At 39.8% G+C, this 24,642-nt stretch overlaps 1 protein-coding gene across 1 annotated transcript; it reads right to left on the reverse strand.

The window, feature by feature from the left end:
* Nucleotides 1-11,997: 11,997 nt before the first annotated feature.
* On the reverse strand, nucleotides 11,998-24,642 carry LOC123969928 (syntaxin-10). The gene is made up of 9 exons (XM_046047712.1): nucleotides 24,499-24,642; nucleotides 23,901-23,976; nucleotides 21,566-21,659; nucleotides 20,755-20,849; nucleotides 19,081-19,143; nucleotides 18,112-18,213; nucleotides 17,023-17,129; nucleotides 15,506-15,600; nucleotides 11,998-14,954 (listed from the first exon to the last, which is right to left on the reverse strand). Exons 1-9 carry the CDS (start codon nucleotides 24,531-24,533, stop codon nucleotides 14,878-14,880), a joined length of 744 nt encoding a protein of 247 aa, XP_045903668.1. The 5' UTR covers nucleotides 24,534-24,642; the 3' UTR covers nucleotides 11,998-14,877.

Consider the following 24,642-nt stretch of genomic DNA (forward strand, 5'->3'; position numbering starts at 1 on the left):
TGTCTGGGGGCTGGGCCAGGCTGATTTGTGTTGATTACATCCAGGCCACAAATGGTGGTTTATTGCCTTGTACCAAAGTAAGATAACTCCATGTTTTTGTGCACATGTTCTGTTAACAAGTCCAAGATTGAGATCAGTGGAGTGAGAGTCCAACTCCACATGTGAACTCTCTAAAACCTCATGTTGTGCAGTTATTAAGTGGCACTAGATGACAGGGAAAGTTTCACTCTGGAGCCCGGAGAGCTGGATTTTCTCTGTTTGACAGCATTTTGCCAAAAATGATCAGATTGAAAATAGACATTATACCCTTTACAAGTGAAGAGACATTTTGAAATTCATAAAAAGCAGAATCATATCCTGTATTATGATATTGTCATATTATTGTGAAGACTGAACTTTCTCAGATTACAGCATTGTTATGTAGGCCAAAAGAACACTAGTGAACACCAAGCAGTCATTCTGATTTTGGTCCTGAAGATTGTCTGTTTGCTTTGGTGGATTTATCAGAACCCGTGGAAACGTCAGCAGGTCCTTCAATACTGAAATTAAATGTGATGCATCGACTGTAGGTGGCAGCAGTATGCCGTCAGTGTCAATGGTGCCGTCGCGGTTAAAGAGACAAGTCGTGGAAACTGAAAAATCAGTTCTTGTCTAGTGCAGATGAGCGCTGGTACTCAAATGCTAAGACGAAAATATTTCATGCAAGCATGAGCCATCATCAACTGTACACCAATATGACTGAAGAAAGGCTTCCAGCTGTTACAGCCACATTTATAATGTATAATTTCCCCTGTTTTTATGTACCATTTCCCAAGTGTTAAATTTGCATAACTGCCAGGACTGGTGAACCAAACTTATTGCTAGATTTGATTACTATTGCTATGAAGTGTTTATATGCGTGATAGTCTTTAACACACTAACAATATAAAACCTAAGCAAGAACGGTTTGTTTTATTGTTAACTAGACATTTGTGACACAAATGGTTTTAAACATATTTGGCCTGTTTTTGTTTTTTTCTTTTTAAATCAGAGGAAACCTCAAGCACCTTATTGCCAGCGCGGCACCAGAAATGGGCAGGGGCCGCTGTGGTGAATTGTTCACTGTCTCTGCCGCAGGTTTATATTAATGTTTGGACTGCCACACACACAGAACCTCGGGATGAAGGGTCTGTCGTTAAACTTGAGCAAAACACAGAAATAGCGCCGCACGTTGAAACACCCAGGAGAAGAACCAAAACAGCCTATGAGGCATCGTCTAACCTGTCTTGAACTGAACCAGTTTTGTAGACCAGTGTTATAAAAAAAAAAATCTGCTTTTTACAGCCCGGCTTTTGAGGAAGATGTTTACTTGACAATTTGTTTTTATATATATATTTGCATGTATATCAAGTTTTTTATTATTTCTTTAAAAAAAAAAAAGGCTATCAGTCAAAGAACACTTGGTCCTGAGACGAGCACCTAAAGGTCCTACAGAGAGGAGGTGGAAATTAACTGGGGGTATCTATTTAAAAAATAATAATAATAATTATCCCCACCCTCTATTCTTGAGCACATGGTACGATCCTTGGAGACTTAACCAAGTTCAACAACTGGGGACAGAGGCAAGAAGAAGCGTGAGAGAGAAAGAAAGGAAGTAAAAAATGAAAGGGATTGGGGGAAGGCATGGAGGAGAGGGAGGAGACAGTTTGCACATTTCTGTTTTGTTTTCCTTTTTATTCCGATGCTTTGTTTAAAAACCACTGCCTTAAATGAGGGGGAAAAAAAATTCTGAGAGATAGAGAAGGATGAAGAGGACAGTCTGAACCTCCCTAGAGAGGAGGAATGAATGAGGAGGAGGAGGAGGGGGGGGTGTTGGCTGGGACGCTCGAATGATTTGGTGTGAGTGCATGCATGCATACTGGTGTGTATGTAAGTGTATTTTTGTATGTGTGTGTGGTTTGTTGCAGGGTGGGTTTGAGAGCCGTTTAAGGCTTTGTGTGTGCGTGTGCATCTGTGGGTGAACATAATGCGTGGGTGTGTTTTTAATGTGTGTGTGTGAGTGTGCATATTAATGTATGTATGCAGTGTGTTTTTTTTCTTTTTTTTTTTTTTTTTCCTCCCCGCTCGCTTCCCTCCATCTCCATTTATGGCATGTTAATGTCTGCCTCCTCACTCGAAAGAGCTTTTGACAGTGGTACAGTGTGTGTGTGTGTGTGTGTAATGCGCATGCCTATGCCAGGCTGGGTCTGCGTCTCGATCTATGTGCTGCATACGTGTGTGTCTGGCTTCATGTGGCAACTGCGCATGTCTGTCACTGTGTGTGGGTGGTTTGGGTGCTCAGTTCTGTAAGGTGTGTGTGTGTGTGTGTGTGTGTGTATATATATATATATGTATATATGTGAGTGTGTGTGTACGCGTGTGTGTGGGTGGTATGTGCGAAGAGGTTGAGATGAGTGGCTGTTTGTTTTTGTCTGCCTCCTCTGCCCCACACACACACACACACACACACACACACACACACACACACACACACACACACACACACACACACACACACACACACACACACACACACACATCTGCAAAGTCACATATCTATATCCGCAGCACAGAGTCTGTACATGTGTGTCATATCAAAGCCGCAGATGTATTGCAGTAATGCTGCACATCATGGCTGCAGTTCTACTGTTCCTACAGGATGAATTATTCTTTTAAATATAAATCAGTGAATTGTAAATTACATTTCAGACAAAGCACATCATGAGCCCTTCAATCGACTCTTCTTTCAGATATATTTTTTTTTTGGTATCCTCCAGATTCCCGCTCTAAATATTCCCTTGCTGTCCGGTAAACATCCTGTACTCTTGAATGGGACAGCAGCACAACTGAAGCCAGGACACTTGACACTTTTTCCCTCTTCCATCTCTTGATTTCTTTCCTTAATTCTCCTTTTTTACCCTCCTTCTCTGTCCTTGCCTCACTGTATTTCTGTTTGCTATTTTCTTTGTTTACATCTCTCTCTCTCTCTCTCGCTGTCCCTCTATACACCCCCCCCCCACACACACACACACTCACACACACACTCTCTCCATCTCTCACAGACAGGAAGGAGCTAAATAGTGTCGGTCCCTTGTTGCTTCATTACGTAAACCATCATTTTCCATCCATCGCTGCTTCATTTCTGTGTTGACTCCATTTTCTTCATAGAAGGCAAATCCCTTCCAAACTCTCACCCGAACATCTGAATCCCTTTTTGTGTGTGTGTGTGTGTTTGCTCTCTACTACAACAACAGATGGGGCTGCCAAATATGTTGCTGTGTGTGTCTGTACATGTGAGATATTTGAATGCAAATATGCTAATAAATGGGCGGAGGTACATCTGACCAGGCACATCAGTGCTTTGTGTGTGTGTGTGTGTGTGTGTGTGTGTGTGTGTGCGTGCTGCCCACTCCCCTCTCATGGGACACTAGTCCAATTGTGTGATTTTTGTGTATACTGCACCTTCTTAGTAATCATACGATTGATGAGGAACGTCTATCTGTCGTTTTTTATTCTCCCGGCTGCTGTGGCTAACAAATCAGAATGTCCACGTGAGAGGTGCAGCCAATCATGAGGCAAATATCGACTGTTGAACCAAGTGACCAAGTGGGGTTAAAAAAATAATTATAATCATCCCAGACTTGAGCAGTGAGGGGAGGAGGAGGAGGAGGTGGTGCTGTTCTTCCTGAGGAGGAGATGTTTGTTAAGAATCTCCCAGGACAGATGAGGCATTGCGGCAGTCTGCCGTCACATGAGCGAAGCCACAATCCAGACAAAGAGACGAGAGTGAGAGGAGAGAGGAGAGGCTAATGACAGGGAGGAGGAGGTGATCTCTGGCCCTGTGCCACCAAGATAAATACCTGGGTGCTTGTTTATTTATGTAGCGTGGCATTTTGCAGAGGGGTGGGGTCGTGGGCTGAATGAATAAATGGTAGATTTGCCTAAATCCCTCTAAACGATCCCAGCGAGACAAGCACCCAGTTATCGGACGATAACGGGGAGAGAAGATAAAGAATCAAGCATCTAAAACTTTAGTTAAGATTTGTCTGGGGAACAAACATGAATAATATTTGATCCCCCCCCCCCCCCCCCACACATACACACACACAAAGTTGAAATTGCACTATCTGAGTGGGAAAAAAATTACTTATGTTGAGAAACACATTTGGCTGAATGATTCACCCCACTGTCCTTTTTCAGCACTGCAATCTCATAATGTGAAGAAATTTTTTGCTGCATCTGTGGAGGTTATTTTGGCCTTATTGGCAGATAGTTTGCCCAGCTGCTGTCAGGGTGCGATATGTTGAACGCCAGGCAAATCGTCATCTTCAGTGAACAATTACAGGTCAGGAAAAACAATGGCTATACATCATAATTAGTGGGACAGTGTTTCCCAACCTTTTGTGCTTGTGGCCTTTTAATACAAAATACCTTAGTCAATACACAATCATGTATAGTAAATGCAGTGTTTGCTTCTCAGATTGTTTGATAATAATAATAATAACTGAATGATTTGATTAGTTGATGAAAAGAAATTAATTAGATTTTGACAATTAATTGTTAAAGTCACTGACTCCAGCTTCCGTTGAGATTCCAAATGTAAATATTTGCCTGTTTTCTTAGTCTTCTATGTTAATACATTGAATTTTACTGGGGTTCTTGGTCAAACAAGACAAGCAACTTGAAGACTTGGCAAACTATCTGACATTTTATAGACCAAACTAAATATCGAGAGACATACAAATAAGAGGCAGCGTAATCGGTTATCGTTAGTTGCAGCCATAGCTGAAAAAAAGAAAAAGATAACGTGTGTAATTTTATGTATCAGAATTTAGTTTTATCATCTGTTGACCCCTTGTATTCATCTCACAATCCCACGTGGGGAAGCCACAGGTAGGGAACCGCTGTTGTAGTACTAAGGGTTGTTTTTACAACAGTCTAAATGTGGGCTTTAATCTTCTAATACGCACGGGAAATCAAGATAGAAGATGATTTTGTAATTTTAAATAGGAATTTTTGTCAAGATTTTGAAATGAAATAATGTAGAAGTTGTGATTATAGAGGGTTATGGCAGATCCAACATGCTTTTTGTCTGACTGTGATTGGCCTGTTATCCTGCGGGTTGTCGACTCGGCAAAGTGGTTCGAACTGGTTTTGACATCCAGGGGTTTTGAAGATAAATTGTAGATACATTTGGCGTACTTCAAAGAGCACAGCAAAAGGGATGTTTTCTTTTAATATCTGTCTGTGTCTGTTTTTATATCCTCTTTGATTTGGAGGAAATGTTACAAGTCAGTAGCTGAGCGCTATGGAGAGGAGAAGGGAGAGAATGATTTTCATAAAGAAGTTTTGAACACTCCTCTGCCCTGCAAAGAGCAAAAACTGAAACATAAAACTTGGTCAGTCCAGCACCAATGGCTGTATATCACAGAATATCTTTTTTTTTATGAAATATAAAACCTACTTGTGAACTTTGACCTTTTTTTAGAAGCTGTCACAGGTGGCAGTTTTTTGCATCTTTGTGGGGCAGCTATGTCTGAGCACAGTTTAATGACTAAAGGTTGAGCGGGGCCAGAGCAGAAGTTTCTTTTTCTCGAAGCGATACAAGTTCGGTCGAGCTTTTAAAAATTTCTTTTCGTTTTACATTTCATGTTCTGTTGCTATTGTGTTTTTGTTTTCTATTCATTTGAGCTAGTGTACTGTAGTCCTTGAGAGTTATTGTGTTTAAGACGGATGCTACTAATAATTCAACATTAACACCTGTACGTAGAGTTGCCAAGTTGTGTAAAAAATTACAAAAAGAGAAAGAGGAGACATGTTTAGCTGTAAAATAGTTTAGAGAAAGAGAACCACATATTTTTGCATTGCGATTGTTGTATGACTGAGGTGCTGTGGGGGGGGCTTATAATGTTGGACCAGATGTTTGGTTTTTACTGTAATGCAGCTGTTGTCGGACGGGATCAGGGGCTGCAGAAACCAGACGGATGGACCGACTGGTGGAGGGATGGACAGTCAAGGCAAACAAAACACTGCTGGGTTTGCATCATTTTAAGGCTACAAGTCTGAATGTCTGTTTCAAAAAAAAAAAATCTCTTCATGGATAAAATTTTACTCTCCATTGTCTTGTGACAATATAAAAACATTTGTTAAACAAGCTTCCATAAACATCCATTAGATATTGACCCAAAGTAAGTTTACTTGACCTGGTTCTCGAACCAGCTTTTCCACAAAGAATAAGCTACTGCTGCTTGAATGGGGTTTTTTATTTTATTTTTTTCTTTAGACGTCACCTGGTGACTAAATGCAGGTACTGCGGCTCAGAGAAGGGGAGGGGAGGGGGGGTCAGTAGCTGCAGTAACTGCTTAGCGCCACCAGAAGGCGAGATCCCAAGAAGCAGTGATCCTACACAAACTACGATTGTAATGAAAGAGTCTCGATCACTGTATTCATACGAGCACCTTAACAGCAGACCGCCGGAGGCTTCTGCTGCTCATTTTACAAATCCGCCACAAGACGCAAACCTGCGAAAATGTCCACCGCATGTGGGCCAAGATGCCAAATAAAGCTGTCAGTAGATTGAAAGTTGGTGACATGACTTCCAAAAGAAAAGAGCACTGCGGCCGTTTTGTGCTTTGACTCGTCCACCCTCGACTGTGTCTGTCTTTCACTCCTGATCTCCGTCTCGGCTGCCGATCCACAGAAAGAAACTAAAGTGACAAGGAGAGAGTGGAATAATCTTCAAAAATAAAAAGCACCTTTGGGCGAGCGCTCAACTGTCCCAGAGAGCCAGAGCCCTCTGCACCTTTTGTGAGCACGCTCACTTTGTCACTTCCTGTCTGTGGTTTGGATGCTGGTGTCAGAAGTGAGTCTTTTGTTGATTTTGGGGGGGGGGGGGTCGAGATGTAATGTGAGGGTTCTTTTTTGTAAGTTCCTTATTTTTGTTGTGTTTTTTTATTTTTCTGTACCATTATTCCCTTTTTTATTTTGGATGTTTGTTTTCTCTTCTCTCTCTTTATGACATTTGTTGTTTACTGTTAAAATGACAATGATGTGCCCATCGACCTGTCTCCCCTCAGTTGAGAAGTGGGAGCATAGACTGTGCAAACTCTCCTCTGAATGGGGGTGGGGGAGGAGTTAAGGGGGGGGGGGGGGGGGGGGGGGGGGGGGGGGGGGAGTTCAGGTGGGTGAGGGGTACCAGTAAAGGGGTGAAGGTTGGGAGTTCCTACACAGATCTGGAAATTGTGAATTCTAATCATTTCGAGGTCTTTTTAAAAGAATTCCAGAAAAATTGCCAAGACAGGTATGATCACCCAGCAAGCGTTTGATGGTTAATTGGTTTAGTGTCAATCCAAACGAGCACAAAACTTTCAGTGTGACAATAAGCCACAGTCAACAACTATCTTTAGAAACAGCTTTAGACTGATAATCAGGCTGATGTTCACATCTGATCAAAATCAATGAAGGATGGACGACTTTGGTCCTTTCAACTATCAAATTCCGTCAAATTGCTTGCGAGGTGTGACTTGCACTGTCGTGTTGAAAAATGTATGACCTGGTTGATGGTTGTATTGCCTTTTTTTTTTTTTTTGTAACACATGTTCATATGAAATGTTAAAGGAAAAATCCACCCTTAAACACTGAAGTACTGGTGTTAGAAATCATCATCAGTTCTGGTGTCCTTTTAAAGGGGCATTTGTAAATGCTTCTTTGTAAATCCACCATAGAAGAAGCAGAATGACCAGCTTCTACAGGAACTGCATCCTCACAAAACCAGAATACAAACAGCCACAACACATGTTATAGGAAGTGGATTCATTCTGGTAAATGTAGGAAAGTGTGAATCCGAGGTGGCCAAGCATGTGAATACAACAAAAAAGTACATTGCAATGCTTGATACCAGATTAACTTTTGGAAACAGAGGGTGGATTTTTTTTCTGCTGAAAACCTGAAGGAATGTCAGGGAGATGTGGTGGTGTGTGTAAAAACTGGCTAAACTTGAGAACAGAGGAGCAAGGGAAGTGGATGCGAAACCCCTTTGAATCAATATAGTGACCCTGAGGTGAATCCTCATTGTTTATCTCTCCCCCTCCATCCCTTCCTCTCTGCTCAGCCTCATCTTCCTCGGCGCTGCAGCTTGACCTCGTCACCCCTTGCCCGACCTTTTCCCCTTGCGCTCCTCAAGCTCCGCGATTCTCTTTAACTGCTGTCTGCAGGTCTGTAGTCTTCTGTCCAGAAACATTTACTCCGCTCTTTCCCAAATCCCCACACACCAGAGACAACACACACTCATACTCACATATATATATAGATATATATATACTGTATATGTATAAATTAATACAAAACGGGCAAACCTCTGAGATACAGAAGCTCACACACACCCCTGCACACTCTCAGGATGTGTTGCAGAACGTGTGTCTTCGTGTCACTGATGCAGTTTTTAAAAAAAGTACCAGTTTACCTCGGGAGCTCTCAGCCATAGCAGACCTTAATCCCCACAGATATCTCAGCGCTGCGACAGCTTCTGAACTGCTGTGGCTGCCGTTACAAAGCAGGTACATTTTTGTTTTTCAGGAACAAACCCGGGAGCCTCAGCAGAGTGCTCTTGGACCATTTGAATGCATATGGCGCAGGGTTTTTACAGAAGCGGGACACAAGCAGAGAATCCATGTCAACACAGTCTTACCTCAGAATCATACTACAGAACGGGAGGGGGGGGCCGGGCTTACATATGATCATAGCAACCGTGAATGACTATTTTTTATTCCTTCTCCTTGTCTCTGGTGTTGGGTGAAAAATACTCTGCAGAACTCGTTCTTTTTCTTGTTTTTTTTTCCACTATAAATATATAAATATATAAACTGTACATTATGACATAGAAGCACTATCGAAGTTTGATTGTTAGATGTGCACTCGCAGCATGAGGTATTATTCTTTATTATTCTTCATAACCCAGAAAAATGAAAAAGTGAAATAAGAGCTTTTGGAAGTAAACAAAAAAGGATTTATAAAAAAAACAAACAAAACAAAACAATGCAGTAGCGTCTACTGATGTCAAAGAAAATACCCGACCTCACCCTGCCACACATGCCCAACAGACCTTTACCCCAGCCCTGCCGTGTTACCCCCCCCCCCCCCCCCCCCCCCCCCCCCCCCCCCCCCCCCCCCCCCCCCCCCCCCCCCCCCAATCCAACTGATCGCCCTGATGCCTCCTCGCGCCACCCCCCTGCCCAGCCCCATGTACATGCCAGTGTTTCCCCCATGTGTTCCAAGTGCCAATAACTTTGTGAATTCCTAACTGTGACCCAGTAATAAAGATAATTGCACATTAACTACTGTAAAGAGGAAAAAGAAACCAGACTGATTAAAAATGAGGAAAAAATCCGAATATCTTAATAAAAGGTTTTTAACAAACAGGACTGACCTTACAGCTGTGTTGGGTCTTTCTTTACCTTTCCTGAGGTCTTTATCCAAAATGACCTCCAGTGTGAGTGGATCACGTTTTAAGTGTCATTTTGTTCAATTTAATATCTTTGAAGTGAGAATAACTTTTGGAGCGACCGCTGTGGCCACAAGTGGCAATTACAGAATTATGGTATGTTGAACTCCCCTGCATTTCTAAAGACTCAAGAGTCCCTTTTAATCAGCTGCTTTAACCATCATTTGGTTACCTGATTGAGAACGAGTGGAACAAGACCACAAGCTAACAAGTGTACAGCATTGCAAGCGGCTCTGTGAGGCTGAACTTTGGGGGCAGAGCACTGCCTTAAACTAAATGCTAACACGCTTACAATGACAAAGCTGACATGCTGATGTTAAGCATGTCAGCTTAGCATGCGAACATTTGCTAACTTGCACAAAGTATAGCTTCTGCTGATGGAATTGTTTTTAGTTTTATAAGTATTTGGTCATAAACCAAAGGATTAAAGCAAACTGAAATTTTGATCTAGAGTAGTAGATGGAAAGTCAGGTGATGACCAAAGTTATTACAAGTGGGAGTGGGACATGAAATGTGTGTACCAAATTTGTTGTTGAGACATTTCACTAAAAATCACAAATTGAGAACCTTGTGTTGTGCCAAAGATCACAAAGGTAGGTAGATTAATTATCTGGGAGCCATAGATGTCTGTATAAAATATCATGGCAATCCATTCATTAGTTGTTTTACTTCAGCCTGAACCAAAATGGTCAGCAAAAAAACAACAATAAATAAGTCCTGGTCAGGTATAATGTATTTTCTGCCTAGAAAAAAGTCATAAAACCTGCTCAGTGATCTATTTGTTGCTTATGAATTTAACATTTCATTTCTAAGAGGATGATTGTGTTGTTTTCTTCAAAAGTCACGTCTCGCTTTAAAGGGCGGTTTAGCATGTTTTCAGACTTAGAGGAAAACTGCAAACATCCTCTTAAGAATGAATTCAGCTTTTTCAGGTAAGTATGAGAGCAATCCTGCAAAGTTTAGATATAGTCATATTTAGAAAATGTAACTTGTTTCCTATTTCTCAAATTAAAGTGATGAAAATAACTGAATTGAAGTCCAGAGCAGTTTCCTTTACAGTTTGACAATCTCAAAAAAGCTTGTTAAAATGCCCATTATTTCATTTTTAAGGCTCGTCATCAAAAGGGCAAAACCACTGGTGTGTTAGGGTTAGGGGGTTAGTGGGGGGCGGGGGCTGATTTTACTAATCTTTTCTTGTGTCAAATAATTTCAGGAATTTGGTGTTTTTCTGCAGTGGCTCTTCATGACTAAACTCCTGAGATGGGAGTTGCACATGTGCTAGAGGCTGACCTGCACAGGTACGACGGTGCATTAACCCTCACGAAGAAGTCAAAAAGTCAAGTTAAAGTTTATTATGGCCAAGACATAACAAAATATGTCTCAAGGGGCTGTACATAAAATAAAATACTGATTACTAAATATATAAAAATTTAAAAAGTGATAAACTACATATAAACAAAATAAAAAAAGTTTCTTCTTAAGTTTTATGAAAATGCTGTACCAACATATTCTAGTATATTGTACAGTATATTCACTTGAACTCTGAAATGCAGAATCCTCACATCTTATTCTGAGAGCAGAGCCGTAATGTGACGGTCATATCATCACCAACAGTCCAAAACCTAAAGATATTCAATTAACATTTATTAAAAGCAGAGAAATACAGCATTAAGATGGAGCCAACAACTGTTCGGCACATAAATTACATAAATGGTTATCAAAATAGTTAGAAATAAATGTCCATAATTAATCAATAAATCGGTTTCATTTCAGCCCTAGTGTTACAGGGACCATGATGTGTTAAAGTGGATCTTTAATATTGTGCATTCGTCAATAGAAATTCCAGCCAATGGGGGTGCATCTATCAAGATTTTCACGTTGTCCCATGGTGCAACTCATTTGCAGTTTAAAAATCTTTGTAGGTTTTCCATCCTGGGAGTAAATTACTTTAAGAAACAAAAATGTTTATTTCCACGGCATGAGTTTCAGTTTGAAAACATCAGTCTTTTAGAATTTGTTATAGATTTAGTACAAGACGGCTAACAGTGAGAATTTATATTTTAATTTAAATATCACTAGCAGATGTATCACTGTGATGCTGTCAGTGTTGGTCTCTCGCTCCTGCAGTTTCACAGGACGCCTGTAACATGTCTAAATGTGTCTGACTCCTGACTGCTGCCTGGTTATTTTCAGAGCTACTTGCAGTTCATAAAGCCACCAGGGACTCGCGCTCTGCTCATTACAGCAAAAGTAAATGTAATTTCACATGATGGTTCTGCTCTCAAAATAGGATGTGATGATGTTTCCATTTTGAAGAGTGACACTGAATTAAAACTCACTCCTGGAACATTTGCAATTTGGTGGACGCTTTTACTTAAAGAACAAATCACAGAGGGAACTGGAGCAAAAAAAATATATAGTGAAACTAAGCCACTGTACAAACATCAATTTATTTTTAGAAAAATCTGCAGTTTAGTCACTTCATGTTGAACAAGTTTAATGAAACTTCAAATCCCACAAAACAATTTCAAACACCTCTGAGTGTCAGTAAGAAAATAATCATTCAATTCACTTTATGCAGATGTAATGTTTTTTGTCAAAGAAGCAACAGCTGCCACGGAACATTTATTCTTCATGTAGTGTGTGTGTGTGAAAGTAAATACATCTAATATAGCAGAGCAGTGAATTGAAAAGCAATGTGCAGACACAAGCGGTTTGACAGTGAACGACACAATTGCAGCCAATATTGTATTTTAAAAAAAAAAAGCACATTCACATCCTCCCAAAATTCACCTCTTTACAGTTTCACCAGCAAGAGAGACATTTACAATTAAACATGTCAAAGTCTGGTTACATTCAAGACAACTTCCCAGTCAAAAGCGACTCGCTGTGTTTAAAGGCTGATCAGTTAAACAAATCGGATCATTGGCACTTTAGCTACAGATGTTGAGGTTCATCAGCAGTTTTTAACCACTCATAGGCCAGTTGCCCAAATTACATTTAAAAACGTTTGCTACATTTTACTAAAAGAAAGTAAGTCGTCTGTGAAAAACTGATTTGCCTCATAAGTCACTAGTGTAATTTATGAAATAACGCAAAGTGACTTATGATGTAAGTTTTCAGTTTTCACTGCACTGATTCATTAAATCCAGCCTATGTGCACTCCCTTCAGAATAAAACGAAGACTAGAAGTCTTCACATTAGTCTTTCTTCAGACTGAGCTCACAATACTCTCCTATGCAGTTGTGATGTTACAGTATCATGCAATTAAAATCAGACGCAGTCAAATCTAAACAGAAAAGCACTAAACAGCCTTAACTTCACACAGGAAGTAAGGTGTATTAGAAATCATCAGATGTGTTTCCAGATGCCTTTACCTTGCATCGTTACCTTGAGGTCTAACAGTGACTCATGACTGGAGTGGAAACCACATGAGTGCTTCATTTATGCTTGCAGCCATTTTCCAAGTATTCTGCTAATTTTCCCTACTGAAGCATTTAAGGACTGAGGGCTTGAATATGTAAAAGCACATACAAACTATGAAGATTAAAAGCTCTGGCAGTGAGGAAACTCAACACAATGAGACATCCCTGAACCCCCCACACACATTTAAATCCTGGGCATGTGACCTCTGACTCTTCTGGTTAATAGGTTTAGTAGAACTGTCACAAAACTCTATAGTTCATCATTTTTCTCTAACTGGTTGAGAAAAGCAAAAATTGAGTGTAAAAAAAATCTGAATCACACAGGATTAAAAATAAGATTGAGTCTGCATAAAGCCTTTGTACAGGAATCATGTTCATTTACACACATTTAAAGCATCAGTTTATATTTATACAGCGCTGCAACACACCCTAGCGTGGGTGGTGTTGCCAGACATGACACAAAGAAATAACATGACCTACAGCCTCCAGTAGAGGGAGCTGTAAGCCTAAATCTGGGCTGAGTGCGGAGACATCCTGCCCAGCAACTGTTCGTACTCTCATTATTAGCTAAAGCTTTTCAATAAAACAGGCAAACCCATTTGCTATGAGCCAAGGTTGTCTCTCATCACCCAGTGAGAGTAACAAAGCCTCAGCCAATCATGTGCTTAACTGCCTGCAGCAGCGCGAAGGCGGCTGGCTGCAGACCTGACTTCACTCAACAGAGACGGATCACAATCAGGGCAGGATATTAAACGTTTCTGTCTGCCGGCCCGAGCCCGAAGGATCTGTACATTTCTGACAAAGTGGCAGGCAGAGCAAAGCCTGCATTTCATATCAGGGATGCGCAGCCTAATGTCATGCCTATAAGTCTACATGTTTTGACCAGAAACACCACAGCAGCTGATTTTAGAAGTGACTAACTCTTCCTTCCTGCCTGAAATGTGTTAATCAGGGAAATCAGCTGCTGTTATGTTGGACTGGAAGGAAAACCTGCAGACTTTTGGCCAACTACAACTTTCCTAATTTAATTGATGACTAGAACTTAACACTTGGTGTTCCACCCTGATTCACATGTAGGCACATAAACGTACTGCACATTTTACAATATAAAAATATATTTAAGGCAACACTGACAACACCCAGTCTCCTCCCTTCCGCACGGCTCCCGTCAGCTTAAAACACAAATAACTGCATTTTTCTTGATTAAGCTGTTAACAAATCCATATTTATCAGCATTAAAAAAACAACACTTTTTGGCTGGTAGCCCGGTCTCACCAGCCAACTGAAATTATTGTCACAATAGTTGTTCTCAGAGACATTTTCTTTACAAAAACTGTCCGATAAGTCGCTTCCGTTTCACTCAGTCGGAAAGCACTATAAAAACTATTTACTAACAAAACAGATCAGTTTTGTAGTTTTGAAGAAAATAAATTACAAGTGTTCAAATTCTGTTGTTTCCTAACGTTTTTACAAAATCATTTTTACTGCCGCTGAACAGTTGTGTGTAATTTTAAAATTGCGATGCGACTTGAAATATCTTGAATACGTCTTGATTTGTTAAACCTTTAGCAGATTTGTGCTTTTAACCTGACAGCAGCAGCCTCCTGCCCTGACCCTCCCAATGAGTACCATTGTTTCCAACTACTGAAATGCACCAATTTGTAATCCATAATACCGCTGGGATTTTTCCTGTGAGGCGCTTCTGTCGAGAGACCCCAGCTGTGTGTTGTTTTCTGTTTTCACTAGAAGCATTAAAAGCAGAGGGGGGGACAATTATATCCTGACACCTCTCTGCGGGTCATCAGTCTCTCCTCATTGTGAAGAAAGGGGGGACGGTCTCTCTCCTCCTTCCCCTCCCGTTCTTCTTCTTGTGTCTGTCCATCCTAACAGGGAGGAGTCGGCAAACGTAGTCGGGAGGTCAAAGGTCAGCCGGCATCAGAGAGCGAAGAAGAGGATGAGGACTACAATCAAGATGGTGACCAGCACACCGATGGCACACCACTGCCTCCGACCTGAAGAACACCGTACGGTAGATATTTAGATACAATACAGGCTGAGACTAATGACAGTTTTAATAATTATTAATATCCTGATTGTTCCCCTCCAGGTGACAGTGTAACAATCAACCTTTGAGTGTAGACGTATTCAATAGTTTCTCCTTGTTTCCGGTGTTTGTGCTAACCTACCCAGCTGCTGGCTCTAGCTTCATATTTAGCATACACACACGAGAGCTGTATCAATGTTCTCTCCTAACAACTGCTAAAAAAAAGGGAATAAGCATATTTCCCAAATTTTCCAATCATTCCACATAAGTGGGGAAAAAAGTAAACTCGAGCTTCATTTCAAGCTGGTGTGATTATCTATGTACCAACCATTTAATTCCACCAGTTAAAAAAAATAGACACACAGTAATACTGAACGGAAACGAAAAACATCTTCAGCAAAAGTGACTGAAAATAACTGTTTATTGGCGAAAATTAGTAGTAATAGGTAGTAATTAAAAATAATTAACCAGATATTTTGCATCACTGATGAAAATGTATCTGTGTGTGTGTAAACTTACTGCTGGTCATGTGAGACACCTTCTCCAGCTTCTTTAGGACCGAGTCCATACGGGACGATGTCTGGTCCATCTCGTCTCCAAAATCCCCCAACATACTGAACAACAAGCACACAATCATTTAAATAAAGCAAAGTGACATCACAAAAACCTCACTGTGGACACCTTTCAGCAGAAGCACCAAACACAGTTGTGAATGCACATCATTCACACATTTTTCTAGCAACTCGGAAACTTAATGTACTTGGAATCTTATTTAGCTCCTAAAACCAGTTATTTATGATCAAGCCTGTTCTTGGCCATTGCAGACATTTATAGCTCTACGGGGATGTAAAAGAGAAATGAAATGTAGTCTGGGTGTGTAAAATCGAGACTTCTAAAGGGATTGCTGGCACCTTGATATATCCCACAATATGAAAGTGTTGGTTGAAACGGATAAACTGACAGTTTAGCTTTTCATAGAGCCAGTAGTGGGTCTAAAAATATAACATTTGAACGTGAGGACATTGCTAGAGTAAAAGTAAAAGGGGTTAAATTACTTTAAAGATAATGGGGCCTGCTGGTGTAGAGTCACTGTTTACTAATGATTAAAAAGGTGATATAGTTTGTGTACGCTGCTGCTAACTCTGTTTCTCCTGCTCAGTCACTGTTGTTCACCAACTGCTGATGTGAAATGAGTGGAGAGAATGTTATGTTACAGTAAGCAAAAATCATTCCTGCCCTACTTCCTGAACACGTTTGCCTGTTTAGTCACCCTTCTGCTGACAAAACAAGTCCAGATCCTGGACAGCCGCAGGAAACATTTATGGGAATCATACATTGACCAAATCTCCTTCTGGAGAAAGGATCAGAGTACTTCATTAATAAAGCATGGGCTATCAAAAGGCTTCATTATTCAAACATGGCCATTGAAAGTCTTATTACTAAGCAGTAAATGGTTACAACTACACTACTTAATTTCAGTTATGATGTACTACGTTTCCCAGAATTCCTTTTGATAACTCACAAATAGTGTTACAATCAAATTACAAATAGTTAAGAATGTCTTGCTTTCAGCAGAAGGTGGCATGTGGACATACAAAGCTAGCATCTTAGACAGATGCACTTTTCTTTTGATGGTCAGGGACAAATGCTGTTTCTAATGATTATTTTCATCTTCAATTTATCTGCTAATTATTTTCTTGAATAATCGATTTCTCTTCATCAATAACATGTCAGAAAATAATAGGAAAATCTAAATTTTTCAAAATCATTATTTCCCGAAAGCCCAAAGTGAGGTCTTCAAACTGCTTGTTTTGTCCAAGCAGCAGTCCAAACTCCAAATACATTCAATTTACTATCATGTAAGACAATAAAAAGCAGCAAATCCTCTCAATTGAGAGGGTGAACACAAGAATATTTGTCACTCGTTTCTTAAATGAAACTTAATCAGCTTAACTATTTTTATAAACGATCCATTGTTTGTCTATTGACTAAATCAACTTTCAGCTCCATCAGGGATTGCGCGCGCGTACACTCACACAGCCTGCTCGTCGAGCTCGTCCCCGATGCGTCCCGACATGTCTTTGAGGACTCTGATGCTGCCTGACACCAACTCCAGCTGCTCATCCTGCTCCTGCATGATCAGCTACAAACACACACACACAGTTTGTCTTCACCCTCAATGTGTTTTACCATTTCCCAAATATATATAAATGTTACTCATAATGTACCATTTACCCCACACCATATCTAATTTTGCATTAACATAGGAATTTGGCCGTTTTAGTGAACACAAAGCACTTTCTAATTTGCTTTAAAGGGTGCCCCACACACACACACACACACACACAGTTGGTAGAGCTGAAGAAACTCCACTCTATCATTAAATCAAAGGTGCGAACAAACCACAACCTGATACAGGCTGTGAAGAAGCTGTTGAACCACAGGAAATAGAAACTATGAGCTCATACTCTGACACTGAAAATAACCTTCACACGTATATTTAACCCTCTTTCACTTCATCCACAGCATGACGCGTTGTAAAGCTGACAAGATCTTATCTACCTCATCTTTATAAAAAAAAGACTGCATCAGGATATCCAACGCTCTCTGTGCTCATTTTGTATTCTTGCAATGTGATCCTTTGATTAAATGGTCCTCCTCATCTGTTAAACATAACCTAATAAAACAAACATTCAGTCTGACAGTTAAGAAGTCTCATTTCACATGAAATTCTCTCTCAATTCAATTTAGCTTTATTGGCATGAATGTGTAACAACAATATTGCTAAAGCATCATACATACTACATAAGAACTATCAACCCCATACATTTCATTAAACAAGTAATTAAAGCGTAACGTAATCAAAGCGTGTGTGTTTGTGTTTAAAAAAAATGTTTTAATTAAAAAATAAAATAAATAACAGTAAGCGTGTGTGTGTTCGTTAAAATAAATATATTAAAAACATTACATAAATTAAATAAATGAAACATTAACGTGTGTGTATATATTAATAGACAAAAAATTAAAAATTAGTAATTAAAATAATAAAAAAAAAAATCAGTACCACTCTCTTGTACATTTTCTCTCTCTTTTATTCCATTCATCAATTCTCCGTCTCTCTCTACCTGTTGTTGTTCCTGCTGCTCCTGGATGTATCTGGAATTTGCCGACACCATATGAGCCTCCAGTCCCGATGACCTGTCCTGTCCTGAAGAAGTCAGCAGAGCCTGGACAAATACACACAAACAAGGCATGGGCTTAGCAGGGGAAAAGTGTGTGTATTATATTCTTTTAGTAGTTGCAAAAGCAGGCATTAGTTAGTTTGACAGTTTGCTAACTGCTACTGACTACAACATTTCAAACCACAAGGTGCAGCAATCAATTGTTTTTTGTATCAAACTGAAATGTGTCACATCAGCTGGAGAGTTAAAATAAATTCAAATAAGCTGATGTAAAAGCTGTTAAAATTGATGAGCTAACTTAAAACAAACAAAGAAAACAAGTCTATGTAAACATAGATGATATAAGACACTACAGCTGATGTCTTCAAATCACAGGTTACTCCAAACCGCACGACATCTACTCATTACTTCTTCGTCTTGGGAGCTTTATTTTGGCGTATGAGCCCAATGAGCAACTTTTATAGGAATAAACGGGGAAGTTTGGTTTGTTTCTTTAATCATTATGATCAAGTTTTTCTAAAGTTGTCTTTTTGCCGTTTCCACAGTAGAGAGGGAAACCTGTGGACAAGGGGAAGATGTGCAGCACCAGTCAGGACTTGAAACCAGGATATTGCGGTTATGTGTTATTCACTTTCTACCACTGGGTCTCCATGGTGCCCCAAGTCTCGTTTTGATACCGGTGCCAAAGCATCATAATGGCACTATATTAAGAAATTTCAGACGATACGTAGTTCTGAACTTAAAAGCAATGGTTCATGATGTACGAGTTGTTCATAATTCAAACCATATAACTCTAATTCAGTGGTTCTCAAACTTGCAGGGCATCAAGTTTGCAGAGCACCACTGCTCTAAGTCATTACCTTTTACCCAGTAAGATCTATGTAGTTTTTGTGTCTATAACTGTCCACCAACCTGTCTGTTCTTCTTCTCTGCCTGAGCCACAGCTGAAGGGCTGGACAGCTGATCTTTCATCTCCTGCGCGCACACGCACACGCACACACACACACATACACAAGAAAACAATTTACAACTCTCACTCCACAATGTTTCACAATTGTAGTAAAAATCACTTTAAAAGCCCAGCTCAGCGCAGACAGCTTCATTAATGAGATTTTCTGCTGCTCTTCCAGAATCGCCGGCCGGCAAATCAAAGTGTCAGAAAGTCTTTTGTTCCCCCTCAGTAAAGCTCTTTTGTTTGGCTCAGATGACTCAATTCTCCTCCGGTCTATTTTAAGGATGGTACCTTTGCCTGCAAGACCCATGTGTTAGAAACAGACTCATATTTTCCATTGAGCCTAAGTGCCGACATTGATTCAACTCAGCCGAGTCAGGTGCTAAACAGCCGCAGTGCAGGTAAACAAGCTGACAGGTATTGATCGATAATCAACCGTATGTCTCCTTACAATAAAAACACAGTGAAAGCACACTCTGTGCTTTAGTTGTGGGAGCTGCTGCTTTGACCGATGTTTGACTTTACCTGACCTGAACAGTCTGTGTTTAAGTAGAAACACTTGCACACACAGTAGTTGCCACAACACAACAGGGGCCTTGCAGGCAATGTTTGTGTAACTGTCTCTCTTCCACCATGGCCACTTGTAACCACTGGTAACACCTTTCAAAAGAAAACATACTTTCTGCACAGAGGTCAAGCTCGTATATAAATATCAGCAGCCTGTTGCACCAGATGTGTGTAAGTTCAAACTTATCCTAGTTATAACTTAAGTTATTACTAAGTTGTGATTTATAACATTACTAAAATAAAAGCGGTTGCACCACAGAGATAAGTTACAACATAAGCCTGAGTAAGTGTAAATCATAAAATGTCAAAGAATTATACTTAAGGGTAGAACTGAATTTTGTGTTTCTCTTTATAAAAAAAAAATCACCACAAACTAGTGTAAAAAACATTCATCAGAATGCAGGACATTAAGTTTAACGCTCAAAATTTTCATATAATTTAACATTAAAGATTTCTTAAAAATAGTGTTAAAATCTCGTCACGATCTCGTGAACCCAATCTCTAATCTCGTCTCGTGGGTTAAGTGTCTCGTCACACCCCTACATCCAGGCAATCCCAAACTAATTTTCTGTGTCTAATATCACGTCCTCATTCACCACTACTCCCCTTATGATATGTAGTCAGTAGTTTACACTAGCATACAATAATTTACTTTAGCATAAAATAGTGTACATGCCATATACTTTTTTGTTTCACTGTGCGAATTTGTGAAGGTACTATACAGTGCAGAACATTATCATTCACAACTCAGTAAAAGATTGGACAGTAAATATAGCGCGCTATATAGTAAATAGGTAGTGATTTTGGACACAACCACTAATCGCACAGGTCAGGATAGGAGAAATAATAAAATCTTGAAGACAAAATCTTCAATTATACATGGATCTTTATTTAACAATATTAACATGCATCATTTTATGATATAGTATCCATTTAGAAACCGTATACATAAACCGAAATTTTGATGAAACATTTCATCATTGCATTTCATCTCACACAAAAGAACATGCAAAGAGTAAGATGTGACATCCCAATAAATAGAGATAACAAAAACAACAAAACGTTACCTGAACAGATTTCCTGGTTCGCTCCACAAAGTCTCTCCGCTCCTGAAGTTCATAGTCACCCAGTTTGAACTTCCCTGGGTTCGACTCCACAATATCTGAACCAGTTAAGGACCAAACATGTCTGATGACCCTCCATCTACTAACTGTTAAAACTCTGCAGCACTTTCAAACACTTGAATATGAAAAGTCACAAGGAAACGGCATTTTAATGCTCTCTTCCCTCTGTAATTTAGCACATATCCGGTTAAAATAAGGTGTCACAGCGGAATATAACACACATGGCAACTGGTAAAGTGTTTCAACTGCTCAAGGTACTATCACTCTCAAGGTTACTGAATTATGCTAAAATGTATTGACTGCCTGGTGTGTGTATAGTGAGAACTGCTAACATTGTGTAAAAGTAAAATAATCTGTTCAGTCCTTTATTAAAATCCTGGTGACCTCTTTATATAATTAATACTGTTAAAACCAATTTCATTTCTTGGCTCTCCTGTCAAACAAGCATCTAGCATCCTAAAACATAATAACAGTCACAACCATAATAAGAAGTTCAACCATTAAATGGAAGCAGGTTGTCTCTCTCCTTCACCAGACAGTCTTTCTTTTTCTGATCTTTGCTTAATGATCATGTATGTAAAAATGATTCTGACATTTAAAAGGTTAACACATCTCCCGAATAAGGGGAAAGATACATAGAGGAAAGGGTGAGAGTGTGACACAAAGCATCTGTTTGTTCTAAAAATACTGACGGTCATGTGATAGTAAGTGTTGGGGGGGATGAGGGAAAGATTTTTTCCTGTTTGAAGGATACTGATGGTTTCACTGAGGTCCTCCAGATCCCAGTCTATGGCCCTCAGACAGTTCCTCAGTTCATTAGTACTCCAGTCTAGCTCATCACGACTTACCTGAGATCACAGAAACAAAAACACACATGCTAATTACACACACGGCATCTACTCCACCTCCATGCAAGCCATTCCAACCACACAATTCACCAGAGAAGCAACTTCACAATGTCACGCTTACAAAGAAATTGAGAGTGGTTGGTAATTCGAAGGTCTGAAAGCAAGCCATAAGAATTGCAAACAGTCATAATGTCAAGATGCTGGCGATGAGAATTGGTTTACGTGTAGGACTTCAGCCATGGAAGTAAGGAATGGAATGTGTGAGTGCATTTTACTCAAACTAGACAATGTCGGAAAAAAACAATATTTACAAAATATAGATTTAAAGAGGCATATCCAATACTAATAATAATAGTTTTTTTTGTATTTTAAGATTTGAAGCACACTCTTATATTACAGGAATGCTGTGTTTTTAATAGCTTACAGGTGAGCGCTGCATCCTCTAAAGTTAAACGTGAATTAAATTCTAATGTTGAAATATAACGTGTTCATATTATTTACACTGCTAAAACAAAAAAAAAAAAAAAAAAAAAAAAAGAAGGGAACACTTAATCATCACTGTGTAACATCATGTCAGTTAAACTTCAGGGATATAAATCTGCACAGTTAGGAAGCATAAGCGATTGTGAATCACTGTCACTTGTTTTGTGCAAATGAAAGTGACAACAGGTGCGCTGGAGAGGCGACAGCAAGACGACCCCCCCCAAAAAGGGAATGGTTTTGCTCAGTGTGTAGGCGGTTCTTTGATAACAAAGGCATTAATGCCACTGACAAGCCCTCACATTCCCCAGACCTGAATCCATTTGAGAACCATTGGGCCATTATGTATCAGTGCATCAGACAGTCCAGGAGCTCAGTGATGCCCCGATCCATCTGCCAGCACATCAGGAGCGTGCACAGAAGTCGTCGAGAGTGCATACAGGCACGTGGGTGCCATTCGCACTACTGAGTCACATTATGAATTGCTGAGATGAAAGTCACGCAAGTTGGATCAGCCTGTGTTGTTCAATTGTTTTACTTTGATTCAGTCAGTTGGTGATTTGGATTTTTGTTCTCAACTAACGAATGTACAGTAAATATATTGAACTTTGAACTATTTGTTCAAGATCTGATGTGTGATTTTAAGTGTTCCCTTGATTTTTTTGAGTAGTGCATATATATATATATATATTACACAAGCAACAGCCTTAGAAAATTGTTTGTGAAGGATAACTAAATAAAAACTACAACTTTGACAAAAGCAACGACTTTATAAGTTGTTGTTCTTTTCTAACTTTTTTGTATTTTCATGTATATGCCATAATGTATTACATGTCTTTCCAAGTATTAGCAGAGATTAAATTTAAAAAAACAGATTTCAACTAATGCTACCCAACAACTGATCAAAAAGGGATCATTAAAGACCTGGATCAATTATCTGAAACAATTTTGGATTACAGAAAATCCTTTCAGTGCAGTAGGTGGTTGGTATGTTGCTTCAGGCATTGACATCAAAAGGTTGTTTTGATGAGATTTATTGTGATGTACAGTATGCACATTTGACTAAACAGTCTTTCAACTTCATTTTAAATTAATTCACAACTGGATTTAGACGTTTCTCACTTGTGACTGGACTCGTAATATGCCTAAAAGACCTTCACCACTTTCACAATGCATACATCACATTACAAGCTAATTATGAAACAAATTAACCAATCTGACAACATATGTTGCATAAAGAAACCCTGCGAATTCAGGAAATTTAAGCAAATACAGAAGTTGTACGGAACAAAACAGAAATGAGTTAAAACAAAATACATGTTTGGACATGAGGGACAACCAAACTAAAGAACACACTTACACATTAGTAAAAGGTTAATACAAAATATCTCCAATAATATAGTAACTATGATATTTGAATTTGACAAACAAAAATAGACTATTAGGGAATTGTCCTACACTTTTGACGACTTCTGTTCATCGGTTTTTAGAATCTCCCTTTAAACTTTATTTTTTTGTATACAATTTTCAATCCTTATATATTAGAAAGCATGTTTATCTGTGCCAGGTGTGTGCTGTCAAATCGGTGAATGTATCTCCCTATTCCCTTCCATGCATTTCATTCATTTTAGGTGTGTTGCGCTTTCTTGGCCGCCCAGGCTGCCCTCGCCTTTCGGGTGTGTTATTGACATATGTCTCTCAGTAGCGCATAGTTCATTCAGCACAGTGATTTCTGCAGTGAAACTGTTGAGGGCTGCTCACCTGTGACCCATCCTGCAACAGTTCCTCCCATCTATCAAACAGGCCCCGAGCACGAGAGAGGGCCTTCTGCACCTCCCTGGACGGACGGTTACACACAGACACACACACACACACACACAAAACATGAGCAATACGAAAACTGTTAGACTTCACCCTTCAGACACCTGGCTGTTTTTCAAGTTAAACTCTGAAACTACGCCCCTCGTATAACTAAAACAAACACTCGAGCTACATTTCGCATCCTTCTCTAACTTCGCAACGCCTTGCAAACTGCCTGACAGCAGAGTCCCAAAGCTGCTCAGCGGTTTACAGTGAACGCCGGGTGAAACAAAAACGAAGTTCAGATATCACTCAGTGCGGAACCGAGTCTTGTCACTCGTCTAAACAAACATCAACACACGGACTAACTTAACTTATCTCGGCTCAGCTGGTAGCGCTGATGCTAGTTAGCTTCAGCTAGCCGTTGAGCTAACTTTGCTATTGTAACTTTGTCATTGAGGAAAACCAATTCACTGTCGGATTAAGCTTTGGATACGCAATTGTTTGAATTAGCTTGAGGTGACACTGAGTTGTATGTCTTAATTTGTAAATGTCTTACCCCTTCACAACGAAAAATGGGTCTTCGAGCGACATGATGCTTCCGCTTTACTCCCGGCGCATGCGCACTTCGCATGCTGAACTATTTTAGTGACACTTGCAGCCTGTGGCGGTTGTGTAGAGTTGATCAACGTCTTCTTCTTCT

Source organism: Micropterus dolomieu, linkage group LG04 (assembly GCF_021292245.1).
Source record: "Micropterus dolomieu isolate WLL.071019.BEF.003 ecotype Adirondacks linkage group LG04, ASM2129224v1, whole genome shotgun sequence".
Lineage (NCBI taxonomy): Eukaryota > Metazoa > Chordata > Actinopteri > Centrarchiformes > Centrarchidae > Micropterus > Micropterus dolomieu.